General features: G+C 41.8%; 1 protein-coding gene across 1 annotated transcript; it reads right to left on the bottom strand.

The window, feature by feature from the left end:
• Positions 1-8472: 8472 nt before the first annotated feature.
• Positions 8473-8893, bottom strand: LOC116753549 (60S ribosomal protein L30-like). Its single transcript, XM_032631425.1, has one exon. It carries the CDS (start codon positions 8815-8817, stop codon positions 8473-8475), a length of 345 nt encoding a protein of 114 aa, XP_032487316.1. The 5' UTR covers positions 8818-8893.
• Between the last annotated feature and the right edge of the window lie 5750 nt (positions 8894-14643).

The raw sequence follows: 14643 nt of genomic DNA, 5'->3' as shown, positions 1-14643 counted from the left end.
AGATAGTAAGTTTCTGCATCCAATTTCAATGTGTGGGATTTTCCCCCATACATCGAAGCAATCCAACACCAGCTGAGTGTCCTACAATTCAACTCAATTCTGACACTTTCTACCTGGGGATAGCATCAGATTCCAGAGGTAAGGGCTCAGCCCCACAAGACTGCCCTCCAGTTCAGGTGCCAATTGCAAGTCCAGATTGTTCTTGTGCTTCTGACCCAATGGCTATAAAATCAGAGGTTCCCATGACCCCCTCCTTGGGTTCAAGTAATTTGCTAGAGCAGCTCACAGAACTCAGGAAACCAGGTTACTCACTAGATTACTGGTTTACTATAAAATGATATAACTCAGGAACAGTCAGATGGAAGAGATGCATATGGGGAAAGCTCCATGGAGCTTCCATGCCTTTTCCAGGTGCGCCACGAAACCGAGCAGAACCCTGTGGGGCTCTTCTGGGTATGAAAGCATTTCCGTTTCCCCCATTTCTTGTTTGTAGGGAAAAGGTTTCAGCCTCCTAGACCTTCCCTGAGTTCCAAAGGGCAGATTCAAACAGTTACTAATTAGAGGAGTGAGGGAATGCAGAAACAAAGGAAAGGCAGTCAAGAAGCAATAATGCAGCAATGGGCAGGCTCCTGGTTCCTCCTCAAGGGGCATACATAACGATCTGATACATATCTCTGTCCACAAAAATAATCAGTAAACAATTTATAATAGGAATAGAAAAGAGTTTTTTTTTTTTTTTTTTTTTTAGAAAAGAGTTTTATCTGAGCCAAACTGAGGGCTATAGCCCAGAAGACAGCCTCTCAGATAACTCTTGAGACCTGCTCTGGAGAAGCATGGTTTTCAGCACAGTTTTATGTCTTGTCAGAACAAAGAACATCAAACAAGTCAGGGATACATTCCTTCAAGGTTTCAAAAACAAAAACAAAAAAACCCCAAAAAACATCAGGACGTACACAGCAAGTAGTATGGCCTTCGCACCTGGGAAGGTATTCTCATCATCAAAGGAGTACCAGCATTGGCATCCCAGGAAGGGAGGCATTTAATCTTTATTTTTAACATGGACATTCTTTACTTCTGGTCAATGCACCCTTTTCTTTAATAATTAAAGCAGATGTACAGTGTATGTTTGATAGGCCACAAACCGGCTATTCTAGTTAGCATAAAATTCAAGTTAACTCATGCATAAGCCAGAATGACTTCCCTTTACCTCAACATGTGAAAATTTCTTTTATCACCTCTGAGTTCTTCTAGAGGAACTAAGGTCCCCACCCAGGTGGAGGATGGTAACTTCAGGCTGAAAACAAGCATGTGGACTTCAGACTGGTTGGAACCAGACAGCTGATGATTGAGATTCCAGGAACACCACCCAGTTACGTCCCCACCAAACCATCAGAGGGAGGTCACACACCCTGCAGCTCTCTCCCCAACCCAATTTTGCCGATAAAAACTCTTCCCCAAAAACCATCAGGGAATTTGGGTCTTTTGAGGGTGAGCCGTCCATTCTCCTTTCTTGGCCCTGCAATAAACCTTTCTCCATTCCAAACTCCAACATTTCAGTTTGTTTGGCCTCACTGTGCATCTGGCACACGAACTTCAGTTGGACAACAGCCACTCTCCCCAAATCTCCAAGTGAACTGAAACCCAGAAGCTCTTCAAACCCCGTCCTTTTGGATTTTTATGTAGGCTTAAAAACATAGACATGACTGATTAAGTCGTTGGTCATTGGTGATTGGACTCAATCTCCAGTCCCTCTCCTCTCCCTGGACTGAAAGTTCCAACCCTCTAATCACGGTTGGTTTCTCTGGCAAACAGCCCCCAACCTTAGGTGCTTCCCAAAAGTCACCTCATTAACATAACAAAAGAACCCTTTTCACTCTCGGCACTGCGGAAATTTCAAGGGTTTTAGGAGCTCAGTGCCAGAAATGGGGATGAAGACCAAACATATATTCTTATTATAAATCACAACATCACAGATAGCATCAGAGCAGCCATTAGGAGAAAAACCAAACTTTTGTTGGACTTCCTTACACTTATCTTTTGGTTTAGTACTGTTTTTGCCTTGATTTCCATATGGGAGTTGGGCACTATTTCCTTTTCTATTAATTGAGACTTGCAGCCTCTAAAACACAGAGCCCTAGGCAAAGAGTAAGACGCTAACAATTTGTTGGGGAGGTGCACATCAGGTCAGTGAAGGTGAGAACAAACAAACTAAGATAAAATGCTATGCAATGCCTTGGGCTCTCACCCCTTACCCCATCCTGTGCCACTGCTTTGCAAGTTAAGATGCATATCAAAGGAATAATTTCAATAAGGCATATACATAGAAAAGCACTAAACTATGCGTCTTCACTATCTAGAGCCAGTATCCTCTTTTTCTCCACCCTGAATTCCCCTTGGGGTGCACTGTGGGGGTCAGGGGTGGGGGAAGACAGCTGCAGTGTTTGATGGCTTCAGAGCCAAAACATCCTTTCTTCACTGAAATGGCAGGTGACATTCTTTGTCCACACCCATACCCCAGTCCTGCCTCTCCCACATTTCAAAGCTCACTGTCCAGTTGACATCTTCCTAGTTCCCTCACCAGAATCACTGGAATGCCCCCTAAAGACTCTGTCCCCTTCTCCCTTCTTCCTCCCACCTCAAACTATCTTTTGAAAAAACAGCTCCAATTGCATCACTCCTCTGATGAAGTGCCTTTAGTGACTCCCTGATGTCTAGAGCAGTGCTTCTCAAACCTGATCTCGTGTCAGATCACCTGGAGGGCTCAGTAAAACACAGATTGCTAGGACCCACCCCCAGAGTTTCTGACCCAGTAGATGTGAGGTTGTGCCCCCAAATCTTTATTCCTAACAAGGTCCCAGATGATGCTGATACTGCTGGTCTGGGAACCACATTTTGAGGACACTGACCTAGAAAATAAAGTTCAAACTCCACAGCATGGCCGTCAAGTATTTTTCATTCTACTTTGCTTACCTCATGTCCCTTCCTCCCCGCCAAGCCACTAATGGTCCACTCACACCAGACTACCAACTCTTCCAAACCACAGTCTATACTTTTATTCTTCTGGCCTTTGCTCTGCGCACAAGGGTGTGCTCTCACTCTCTCTTGCTCTCTCTCCCTCTCATGGCCTAGCACCTCATTCTCCTCTTACAAATCTCCTCTTCATCTCTCAAGTTCTTACTCAAATGCCACTTGTATAGAAACTTTCTTTCTAATTTGTCTCCAAATTATGAACCACTTTTTCTCTGGTTTCCTAATATATTGCACATATCTCTATTAATGCAGATGTGATATCAAAATCCACTTACCCATTTTGAGTATACCATCTACATCCTGCCAGGACCTTTCAAGATACAGCAAGTAAATGTGTATTCTTTCTTTTTGCTTTTCTTTCCCCTTACTAATACACTTACCCCAGAGAGAAGGGATCCATGTCTAAATCATCTTTATAATCTTAACACGATGCCAGGGCCTTCACTACATGTTGGCTGAATGACATTAAATAATGTCAGGCCGGAGGGACACCTGATTCTATCCCTGTCTTAGGGGGCATGCAAAGGATCCAGTGTATTTTTCTGAGGATGAGTGTGTAGGGAAAGTGGGGTGGGGTAGAAATGGGTTGCCCAGCAGAAATGGGAACTAATATTGATTTTTTAAAATAAAATATGCGAGGCACTCTACAGACATTATCTCATTTAAACCTCATGACAACATCATGAAGTAGTTACAGCTCTGCCCATCGTACAGATGCAGTTGACTGAGTCTACACAACTAATGAATTATAGAGTCCAGGATTTTGACCCCAGAATTTGTCTAACAGCAACATCTGTCCCAAAAAGGTGACATAATCGTAAAACAGCTATAAGCGATTTTCATAGAAAAGAAAGCGAGGGCTTCCCTGGTGGCGCAGTGGTTGAGAGTCCGCCTGCCGATGCAGGGGATACGGATTCGTGCCCCGGGCAGGGAAGATCCCACATGCCGCTTAGCGGCTGGGCCCGTGAGCCATGTCCGTTGCGCCTGCGCGTCCGGAGCCTGTGCTCCGCAACTGGGGAGGCCACAGCAGTGAGAGGCCTGCGTACCGGGGGGGGCGGGGGCGGGGAAAGAAAAGAAAGCGAAAGAAGATCAAGGCACAGCCTGCTGGGTGGGGCAGGGCCCGACAGTGCGGGCAGATGAGCAGAGCTGAGGAGGGCTGCGCCTGCGCCCCCGCCGCTGCTGGTCTATGCGTCCTGGGGTGCTGGGGCCCCCGACCCTTTGAAGAACTGACCTCCAAGTTGTACTTCCTCAGCCCAAAAAGACTGAAGGCCATGAGCTAGAGTTCCACCAGGAGCCAGGGATCCCGTCCTCTTCCTGGCGCTTTTCCTCAGGTTGGATAGTGAGGGGCTCCAGGGGGGCGGGGAGTAAGGGGAGATCCTGCTGTCCCACCAGGCGTCCTGCGCACGCGCGACGCTCTGCCTCGTAGTGGGCAAAGCGGTGCAGAGGCCTCGGTCCTTCTACACCTGTCTTGGGGTAGGTGCTCACCACCCTGGCTTGTCCTGGGAGAGGAGAGTTGTGCGTAGTCTCTTCCATAGCATTTTTGGTCTCTTTCCCCTCAAATTTTAAACTTTCCTTATAAGTTAGGGATATTAGTCATTTTTTGTGATGTATCCTATGAATATTTCCTCTCATTTTGTCATTTGTCTTTTGAGTTTGCTTATTGTGGCTTTTTTTTTTTTGCCAGGCAAACGTTTTTTATTTTTATATAGTAAAATTTACTCTTTCATTTTATTGCATCTGGACTTTTAGTCACATTTTAAAAGCTTTCCCCTACATCACATGTAGGTTATAGTCTCCCCATGCTTTTTTTTTTCTATTCGTAATGCTTTATTTCTTACATTTAGATCTCTGATCCATTTGAAGTTTATTCCTTAATAAACTTCCTGTGTATGTTTCCTGTGTATTCCTGTGTATGTTTTGAGAAATGGATCTAATTTTATCTTTTTTTCTGAATGGGTATCCATATTTTTATCTCTGGTAATACTTAAATCCAAACAGCATTTATTAAAAAGATTATCACTGCCTCGGTAACTTGAGATACCACCTTTATTTATCATATACTAGAGTTTTAGGTGTAGTTTGGCTGTTCTGGAACTTCTGTTCCACTGACTGCTCCATTGACCTGTTTATTCATCTGTTTTAGAGCCGCTTTGTATATACGTTAAAGTCAGGACTAGTCCCCCTACAGAGCTCTTCCATCTCAATGTTCTCCTCCATATTCTTGTGTACTTTTCTTTCCTTATGAACTTTAGGATAGGCTTCTGATTTATGACCAATGTCAAAAAAAAAGCTCGCTGGGATTTTTACTTGAATTGCATTAAACTTGTATATTAAGTTGCAGAGAGCTGACGTCTTGAGATGGTGTTGAGGTGTTCTCACCATTTCGTTTGTTCAGATCTACTTTTGTGTCTTTAAAGAGTGTTCATGCTTTTTTACATAGAAATTTCTTAAGTTTGTTTCTATATGTTTTATCTTTTTTCTTGCTGTTGTAAATGAGCTTTTCTCATTCACTATATCTTTTAACTAATTATTTAACTAATTGACTTTTCCTGTATTTCTAAAAATTAAGGTATAAGTTACATACAGCAGATTCATACTGTTTAGTATATAGTTCTGTGGCTCTTGAGAAGTGTATACAATTGTGTAACAACCACAAGATACAAACATATAAAAGAACTTCAACACTCCCCCAGATTCCCACCAGCCCCTTTGTAATCAACCTCTTCACTCCAGGTGAGCCCCTGGCAAACACTGGTCAGATTTTGGTCCCTATAGTTTCAGAGTGTCATATAAGTAGAACCACAGTGATCAAATAAGGTTCATTCATGTTGTAGAATGTATCAGAACTTTGTTACTTTTTATTGCCAAATAATACTCTATTGTATGGATATACCACATTTTATTTACCCATTCATTTATGATGGACATTTGGATTGTTTAATTTTTTTAATTGTTGGGGTAGAGTTGTTTTACAATATCGTGTTAGTTTCTACTGTACAGTGGAGTTCCCTGTGCTATACAGCAGGTTCTCATTAGTTATCTATTTTATACATATATGTATCTATTTTATACATAGATACATATATATGTCAATCCCAATCTCCCAGTTCATCCCACCTCCCCTTTCCCCCCTTGGTGTCCATACGTTTGTTCGCTATGTCTGTGTCTCTATTTCTGCCTTGTAAACAGGTTCATCTGTACCATTTTTCTAGATTCCACATATACGAGTTAATATACAATATTTGTTTTTCTCTTTCTGACTTACTTCACTCTGTATGACACTCTCTAGGCCCATCCATGTCTCTACAAATGACCCAGTTTCGTTCCTTTTTATGTGGAGTAATATTCCATTGTATATATGTACCACATCTTTACCCATTCGTCTGTCAATGGGCATTTAGGTTGCTTCTATGACCTGGCTATTGTAAATAGTGCTGCAGTGAACACTGGGGTACGTGTGTCTTTTTGCATTATGGTTTTCTCTGGGTATATGCCCAGTAGTGGGATTGCTGGGTCATATGGTAATTCTATTTTTAGTTTTTTAAGGAACCTCCATACTGTTCTCCATAGTGGCTGTATCAATTTACATTCCCACCAACAGTGCAAGAGGTTTCCCTTTTCTCCATACCCTCTCCAGCATTTATTGTTTGTAGATTTTTTTGATGATGGCCATTCTCACCGGTGTGAGGTGATACCTCATTGTAGTTTTGATTTACATTTCTCTAATAATTAGTGATGTTGAGCATCTTTTCATGTGCCTCTTGGCCATCTATATGTCTTCTTTGGAGAGATATCTATTTAGGTCTTCCACCCATTTTTTGATTGGGTTGTTTGTTTTTTTGATATTAAGCTGCATGAGCTATTTGTATATTTTGGAGATTATAGATTGTTTAATTTTTGACTGCTGTGAATAAAGCTTCTATGAATATTTGTTGTCTCAGTCAGCTTGGGCTGCTATGACAAATACCATGGACTGAGTGGTTGAAAAAACAAACATTAATTTCTTACAGTTCTGGAGGCTGGAAATCTGAGGTCAGGATGCCAGCATGATTGGGTTCTTCTTGAGAGCCCTTTCCCTGATTTGTAGATGACCCCTTCTTGCTATTTCCTCACATAGTGGAGAGAGAGAAAGAGAGAGACAGAGAGATCTGTTCTCTTCATCTTCACATAAGGGCACTAATCCCATCGGGGGCTCTATCCTCATTATGTCATCTAAACCTAATTACCTCCCATCTGACCCCAACTTCAAATACCATCACATTGAAGATTAGGGCTTTATGAATTTTGGAGGGACACAAAGATTTTGTCTATAGCATATGTGTACAAGCTTTTGTGTGGACATATGTTTCACTCTTGAATATGTACCTACTTGGGAGTGAAATTTGTGGATCATGTAGTAAACGCTAACTTTCTGAGGGACTGCAAAACTGTTTTACTAAGTGGTTGTATCATTTAATATCTCATCAGCAACGTATGAGTGTTGCACTTTCTCCACATCCTAGATAACACTTATTATTGTCTGCCTTTTTTGATTTAGTTATCCTGGTAGGTGTGAAGTGGCATGGTGGGTTGTTTTTTTTAAATATATATCTCAATTAGAAACTTTTTTGGTTTTAAAATATAAGAAGATACAATGAAAATGTTTAAGATGAAATGAACTTATTTCCAACTGAGTTGGATTAGACTGTGACAGACCAGCCCTCATACCTAAAACAGCCAGAAAATTGAAACAAAATAGAGAAATCATCTATTTTCAGGCAGAGGAGAGCTGCTGAGTCAACGAGAGAGAACCGGAGGGGCTGAGACTCCAGAAAGGGAGAATCTTGGAGAGGGAGGGCTGACTTCTGCAGCCACTTCACCCAGGTGTTAGTTGCTGATTCTGGGCGTGGGCCCGAGGCTGATGATCCCAGGGCTCGCACCCAGGGAAGACCAGATCAGCAGAGCTGGGAGACAGATCAGCAGAGCTATGGCAGGAGATTTGGGAGGTCCCTTCAAGAACATCTGGGGATGCACGAGTCTAGAGTTCTAAAAACAGAAGCAGAAAACTTCTGCAAGCAGAACAGAGCCTTCCAAAATCTTGTGAGACAAGGATTAGAATTCTGGACTCATCAGGGGGATTTCTGCCAAAAATCCTGAAGAGACAGGAGTAAAACTGAGGTAGACTGAGACTTACCAGGGCTGCAACTCAGCCTCAACTCAGAACAGGACATGACATTATTGGATTCAGGTGACCAGCCACTGATTAGAAAGAAAATGCTTCATAGAATTCACGTAATTTTTATTTTATGTGGAAAAATAAATGGGCAAGAACATCAAAGAGTATTCTAGGTTCAAAAGGAGTCATGAGAAGAATTTTTCCTAGCAGACATTAAAATCTTTTGTTTGTTTGTTTGTTTAAAAACAAGCTCTGGCCAGTTTTATTAAAGAAAAATTGTGCATGATTTATCTTTCACTAGTCTGTGCCGGCATGCTTTTAATAATATCAGAATCGCCTGGATCAATGATAGCCATTGTGTATACTCTGTAGTATTTTCCACACACTCTGCCCAATTCAATATTATTACCACTGTAGTGATGAACACCAGTTTTGGCCAACATGGCATAATACTCTATTTCAGATTTCTTCAAGGCTGGGCAGTTGGCGAGGATGACCAGTTTCGCTTTGCCTCGTCTGATCATTTTCAAAGTCAGCTTGTACCCCAGCACATACTTTCCACTTTTCATAACGAGTTGGAGCCCAGAGTTGAGTGACTCCAGTGACTTTTTCTTCTTCTTTGCAGCCACCATCTCCCTGCCTTGGGTGCGGGACACCCCCAATCAAGAGCAGCCGCCAAGAAGGCCAGGGGTCGAGAAAGGCGACATTGAAATCTGTTCGTAACCAATTTGAGACCCTTGGTATATAAGAATATCAATAATGAGAATATTAAAAAGACCCACACCCTCCACCATACTCTCCAAAAAATTCCAGATGGATTGAAAGTTAAATGCTTAAAAATCAAAACAAATACACTCTCATGTATGTGAACAGACTAGCACTAGAGGAAATCACTTTTTGACTTTTGATGGAATAGAAATGAAAAAAGTTGGACAGGTTCATTACTTAGATAGTTTTAGCTTTGATAGAAAGTACATCAGTAAAGCTAAGATTTTAAAAATTCAGAAGAATGGAGAAATTGCACATAAACACAAAAGTCCAGTAACTGAAAAGTATAAAGAGCTCATATAAATGGGCAAAAATACCAACCGTCCCTTAAACAAATGATTAAAAGATAGTCCCACAAGAGAAACATGATTTTAAATCATGATTTTTAAAACATTCAGTCAACCTTGTTGGTAATACTTCACCTACTGGGAAGTTTCATTTTGTACCTAAAAATACAATTAGAAAAACTTTTGAAAAGTGATAAAACCCAAAGCCTGCAAATCTTGAGGAAAGTAGATATCATGCATTAATGATAGCAATGCAAATGGAGCCAGTCTTTCTGAAGGGCAAAATGGTACTTTATTGAAGGAATCATAAATATGCCTAACCCCCCACTAAGTAATAGAATTTATCCTGAGGAAATAATGTTTAATAAAAACCAAAAGTCTACATAAACAATGTTTATTTTATGATATTGAAACACTGAAAGAAAGCTAAGATCCTAACAACGCCAAAATATAGAAGCTAACTGTGATATATCAAAATGATATACTCTAGTGATATACTAAAAATATAAATATGATGCAGGAAATAGAAAACATTTGGTTAAATCACATTACATAAGAGGAAGAATACCAAATTGTGTATACACACCCATTATAATGGTAAAAGAGCAATGAATATGTAGAGGTAAAGGAGGCAAAAGGACAGATAGAGGGGATGTTTCTAGTCGAGTTAAGATCAACAGACTTGGAGTGAATTATTCTGTAAAGTTGCTAAAATTACATTTCAGAAGAATTTAATATTGCTCTAATGAGAGCAAGATTTTCTTTGCAGGACATTGAACTGGCTTATAGAAATACAGTTATTTGCTGCCTTCTTGATTGGATAGATGGAAAGATGGTGTTGTTTCCATTTGGTTATGTGAACTTTACTGCAGCTAAAGGTCATAGGTAAATGATGATCGAGTGGCTCACCCTAGTCCAGGGGAAGAGAAATAACTTTCCTTCTCCCCTTCTAAGTTCTTGGCTGAGACCCATGTAATAAAAGACAGATTAACAACAGACAGACAAACAGAAGTTTATTGCATGTATACCTCATGTATATGTGGGAGATACCCAGCGAGAATGAATAACTACCCGAGGTGGTTTAGAATCCAGACTTAAATACCATCTTAATAGGGAAAGAGGAGGGGGATGTAGATCTCTTAGGTGAGAGTAAATGAATTTTAGGAAAAATGAAGGGCCCTTAGAAGGATAGATGAATGGTATCATAGTTTGTGACAAAGTGTGTCTAGGTGAGGTGTTAACTTCCAGTACCCTCTCCTGCAAAAAGAGTTGATCACCCCTGGCTGATGAAACTTCTGGGGGATGTGGGGTTGGGTGTGGGTGGATTTATGACAACCAAGTTCCTTTTGGAGGATCTGTCTTTAGGCAGATAAGGGGAATCAGAGAAAGCCTCTCCCTGCATTCGCTGTTTTATATGTGCCTACAGCTCAAAATAATCAAGATACCAAAGCAGGATATTTTAGGGGTGGCACACCTTGAACTCCTACAGTCATATTTTGGGGTGGCATATTCTGCTGCCCTTTAGTTCAACCAAGACTGTTAGCAAAAAAGGAATGTTTCCTAGTAAATGAGCAGAAAGGAACTCTCAGGTCCTAGCCACATGCCACAAAGTAATCTGAGAAGTGGAATGGCAGTGGGTAGAATTTTGTCCCCAGAAGGTATGTTGAAGTCCTAACCCCAACCCCATAATTGTAACATTTGGAAACAGGGTCTTTGCAGAGGTAATCAAGCTGAAAGGAGCTCATACTGCATCAGGGTGAAGCCTAATCTGATGACCAGTGTCCTTACAAGAAGATGGGCGTTTGGACACAGGCAGTTGCCAGGAAGGCACTATGTGACAATGGAGCCAGAGAATGGAGTGGTGAGGCTGCCAGCCAGAGGATGCCAAGGACTGAGGGCAACCATGAGAAGCTAGGGGAGAGTCATGAAAAGCCTTCTTCCTCAGAGCCTGCAGTAGGAACCAACCCTGCTGACACCCTGATTTCAGACTTCTGGATCTAGAACTGTGAGAGAATAAATTTCTTTCCTTTTAAGCTACCCAGTTTGTGATACTTTGTTACAGCGGCCCTAGGAAATTAATACAGGGACTAAATGTCCAGTCTAGTAGAAATACTAATTAAAACAAAAAACTGACAGCAGCTGACTACTGGCTTCCAAGGCAGTGGCAAAATCCGTGGTTCACTGTTTTTAGGAAAGCACCTTATGTGGAATCCCCATCACTGTCAGAGTCTAGGTCAGGGGTTGTGAAACTATGGTCTGCAGAACAAATCCACCCCACGGCTTGCAAGCCAAGAGTGGTTTTTACATTGTTAAATGGTTTCAGAAAAAAAAAATCAAAAGAGGAATAATATTTCATGGCATGTGAAAATTAAATGAAATTCAAGTTTCTGTGTCCACAGTAGTTTCATTGAAACACAGCCATACTGCTTTGTTTACATACATTCTATGGCTGCATAAGATCAAAGATGAATTTAAAAATTAAAAATTAACTTGCTCAGGTGTTGAAAAGGGAAGAAATCTCCCCTCCACTTTCCATTTCAGCTTTAGAAAACTTGCAATTGTTAATGCTTTCTCTGTCCCTTTGAGATGTACATAAAACTTTTTGAAAGCTAAAAAAGCCTCTGGTCAGGTTTACAACCTAAGAGTGTTTTCTCAAAGATATGGGAACCATCTCTTTGAAATGCAGTCGTCAAGGAATGTGGAACTCCATCTCCCAATTTCCCTGGGAGGGTAGGAGCCGAACTTCACCAGCAACTGGCTCCAAGTTGTAACTACCTACTGGTCATAGAGATGTGAGAAGTTGTATTATTCTTTTGGATAAAGGCAATTAGCTAACACAGATGGACACCCCAATTACCAGGTGAATTTAGGATGAATTGTGTGTAACAAATGGTGTTGTCAAGGCCTCTCACTTGAGGACTAGTTATTTTTCTTGAGGCCACGCGTGTTAACGGGCTATATCTGCCTGGCTATATATAAAGGTGAGATTTCTGTCTGTCTTCTAACTTCCTTTAGTGGATTGCCTGTGATGAGTACCACAGTCTGGTTTAATACTTAATCAATAATAAGACTATTTTCTTTCTCTTCTACTTTGTGGAGAGGTCTTCTGGGTTGGCAGAAGATACGTTTTTTAATATTTCCCCAACGGTTGCTTTTGGTCCATGACAGAACTGTATAGTTGTAGCAGAGACCATATGGCCTGCAAAGCCTAAAATATTTACTATCTGGCTCTTAATAGAAAAAGGTTGTTGACCCCTGGTCTAATTGACCAGGTGTATGAGCAAGATGATGAAAAAGCTGAGTTATTTAGTATCATAAAGTGAGTGGAATTTTGGGTTTGTGTGGGTTCTAAAGAGGAGCGGTAGGGGCCTGGGAACATGGGGAAGGGGTGGAGGAGGAAGTGGAGCTTAGGGCAAGGGGTTGCAAACCCAGATGTCTAGAGGAGCTGGAGGTTACTGTAATGAATGAAGTGGGCCAAAGGAACTTTCAATGAACAGAAGCCAGGGATCCGACGATACTGGCTACACTTACTTGATTGCTGACTTGCAAGGAGGTAAACCGAACGTTGGTAACCTGTCCTGCCTTTTCCCGAGAGAAGCTGGAAATCTGAGGTTTAATGGAAACTCACACTGTTACAATGTTATCATCTAATTCAAATTTCGAAAGCAGGTCTCAGGGCAGGCTTCAGTTGGGTGGCTACCAACATTTAACTGCTGATCTAGAGAGTGGGAGAGGACCTCTCCATGTTAACACTGAGCGAGGAGATGGTTAGATAGGAAATGGCTGATGAATTCCTGGAAATATTTATGAGTGACGTTGACCTGGAAGTTGATTCCTGCACTAAGATGTAATTAGTCCAAACCTTCGGTGAATGTGCTAGTGATGATTTGGGGGAAAAAGAGGGGATGGTGTCTCTAGCACAGGAGCAGCGTGGAAACAGGAGCCAAGAAGCAGATTTCAATGTGGACTTTCTCTGGAAAAGGTAGTCCCCTGGAAAGAGCTGTACTGGGGAGGGACTGTCCCGCAGTGCAGTGGATGGGGACTTGAGATATTTTATTTGGATACTAAGTGAAGAATAATTCAAAACAGGATCGAGAACTTGGGAACTTAGATTACCAGCACAAAATAAGCTCTAAATAAATGTTGGCTCTTGTCATTTTTCTTGTAAGTTTTCTGGAATGTACACAGAAACAGGATCACGTGGTCAGAATGCAACACCAGCTAAGAAAGAAACAAAGGAGGCTCAACTGTTTTCTGCTCAAAAGGAGAAGGTTTGGCATATGCGGTAGCTTTAAAACATGTCAGCAGGGCTTCCCTGGTGGCGCAGTGGTTGAGCGTCTGCCTGCCGATGCAGGGGACATGGGTTCTGTGCCCCGGTCCGGGAGGATCCCACATGCCGCAGAGCGGCTGGGCCTGTGGGCCATGGCCGCTGAGCCTGCGCGTCCGGAGCCTGTGCTCCGCAATGGGTGAGGCCAAAGTCAGCAAATTCTTATAAATACTCCTCCTGTGAGGAAGTGGAGTCTATTTCTCTCTCCTTGAATATGAGCTGGCCTTAGTGACTCACTTCTAATGAACAGAATGCTGAGAAGTGACACTGCATAACTTTTGAGGGCTAAGTCGTAAAAAGTGATACAGCATTGGTCTCTCTCTTTTCTCTTTCTCTTTCCCTCCCTGTCCCTCTCGACACGCCTTAGGAGTTGAGCTGCCGTGTTAGAAGTCCAGCTACCCTGAAGCTGCCATGCTGGACAGGCCACGTGATGAACCCACATATTGATGGTGGTGCCAGAGGAGCCCCAGCTGCTCCAGCCCCCAGCTGTCTGAGTTGTCCTAGTCTTGGCACCAGACACGTGTGAGGCTAAAACAGCCTTTGAGACGACTCAAGCCTCACGCACAGATTGACCACAGGCACACGAGAGACCTTGTGGGAGATTGCCTATGTGAGCCCAGAATCTGGAGAGATAGTAGTAACAAGTGATTGTCATTGTTTTATATCACTATATTTGGGGGAGTGTTGTTAAACAGCAAAAGATAACTGGAATAATGTACTCAGCTCCTGCTGTGTGCCAAGAATTTTTAAAAGTTAGGTTCATTGCTAGATATAGAAAGAGAGTAATTTATACTGAAATTTCTTTACGTTCATGTCTTGATTTCACTGACAGATTACAGCAATTAGGGAAGAAGTTGATATGTAGGATAGATATTTTATTTCTTTTAATTCAGGCATAAGACTGGCCTATGGAAACAGAAAAAATTATCAAACCTCCTCCATAGAACAAAGACCTCTAGAATGTAAGGGTTGTAAGATATGCACCTTCTTGTATGTAGACTAACTCACAAGATTGTACTTTCAGACCGATGATAATATAACATCCAAATACCTTGAATTTGAGACTGCGAGGAGGA

Source organism: Phocoena sinus, chromosome 4 (assembly GCF_008692025.1).
Source record: "Phocoena sinus isolate mPhoSin1 chromosome 4, mPhoSin1.pri, whole genome shotgun sequence".
In the NCBI taxonomy this organism is placed as follows: domain Eukaryota; kingdom Metazoa; phylum Chordata; class Mammalia; order Artiodactyla; family Phocoenidae; genus Phocoena; species Phocoena sinus.
The sequence above is the reverse complement of the archived record's forward strand: the minus strand, read 5'-3'. Positions and strand labels throughout refer to the sequence as shown.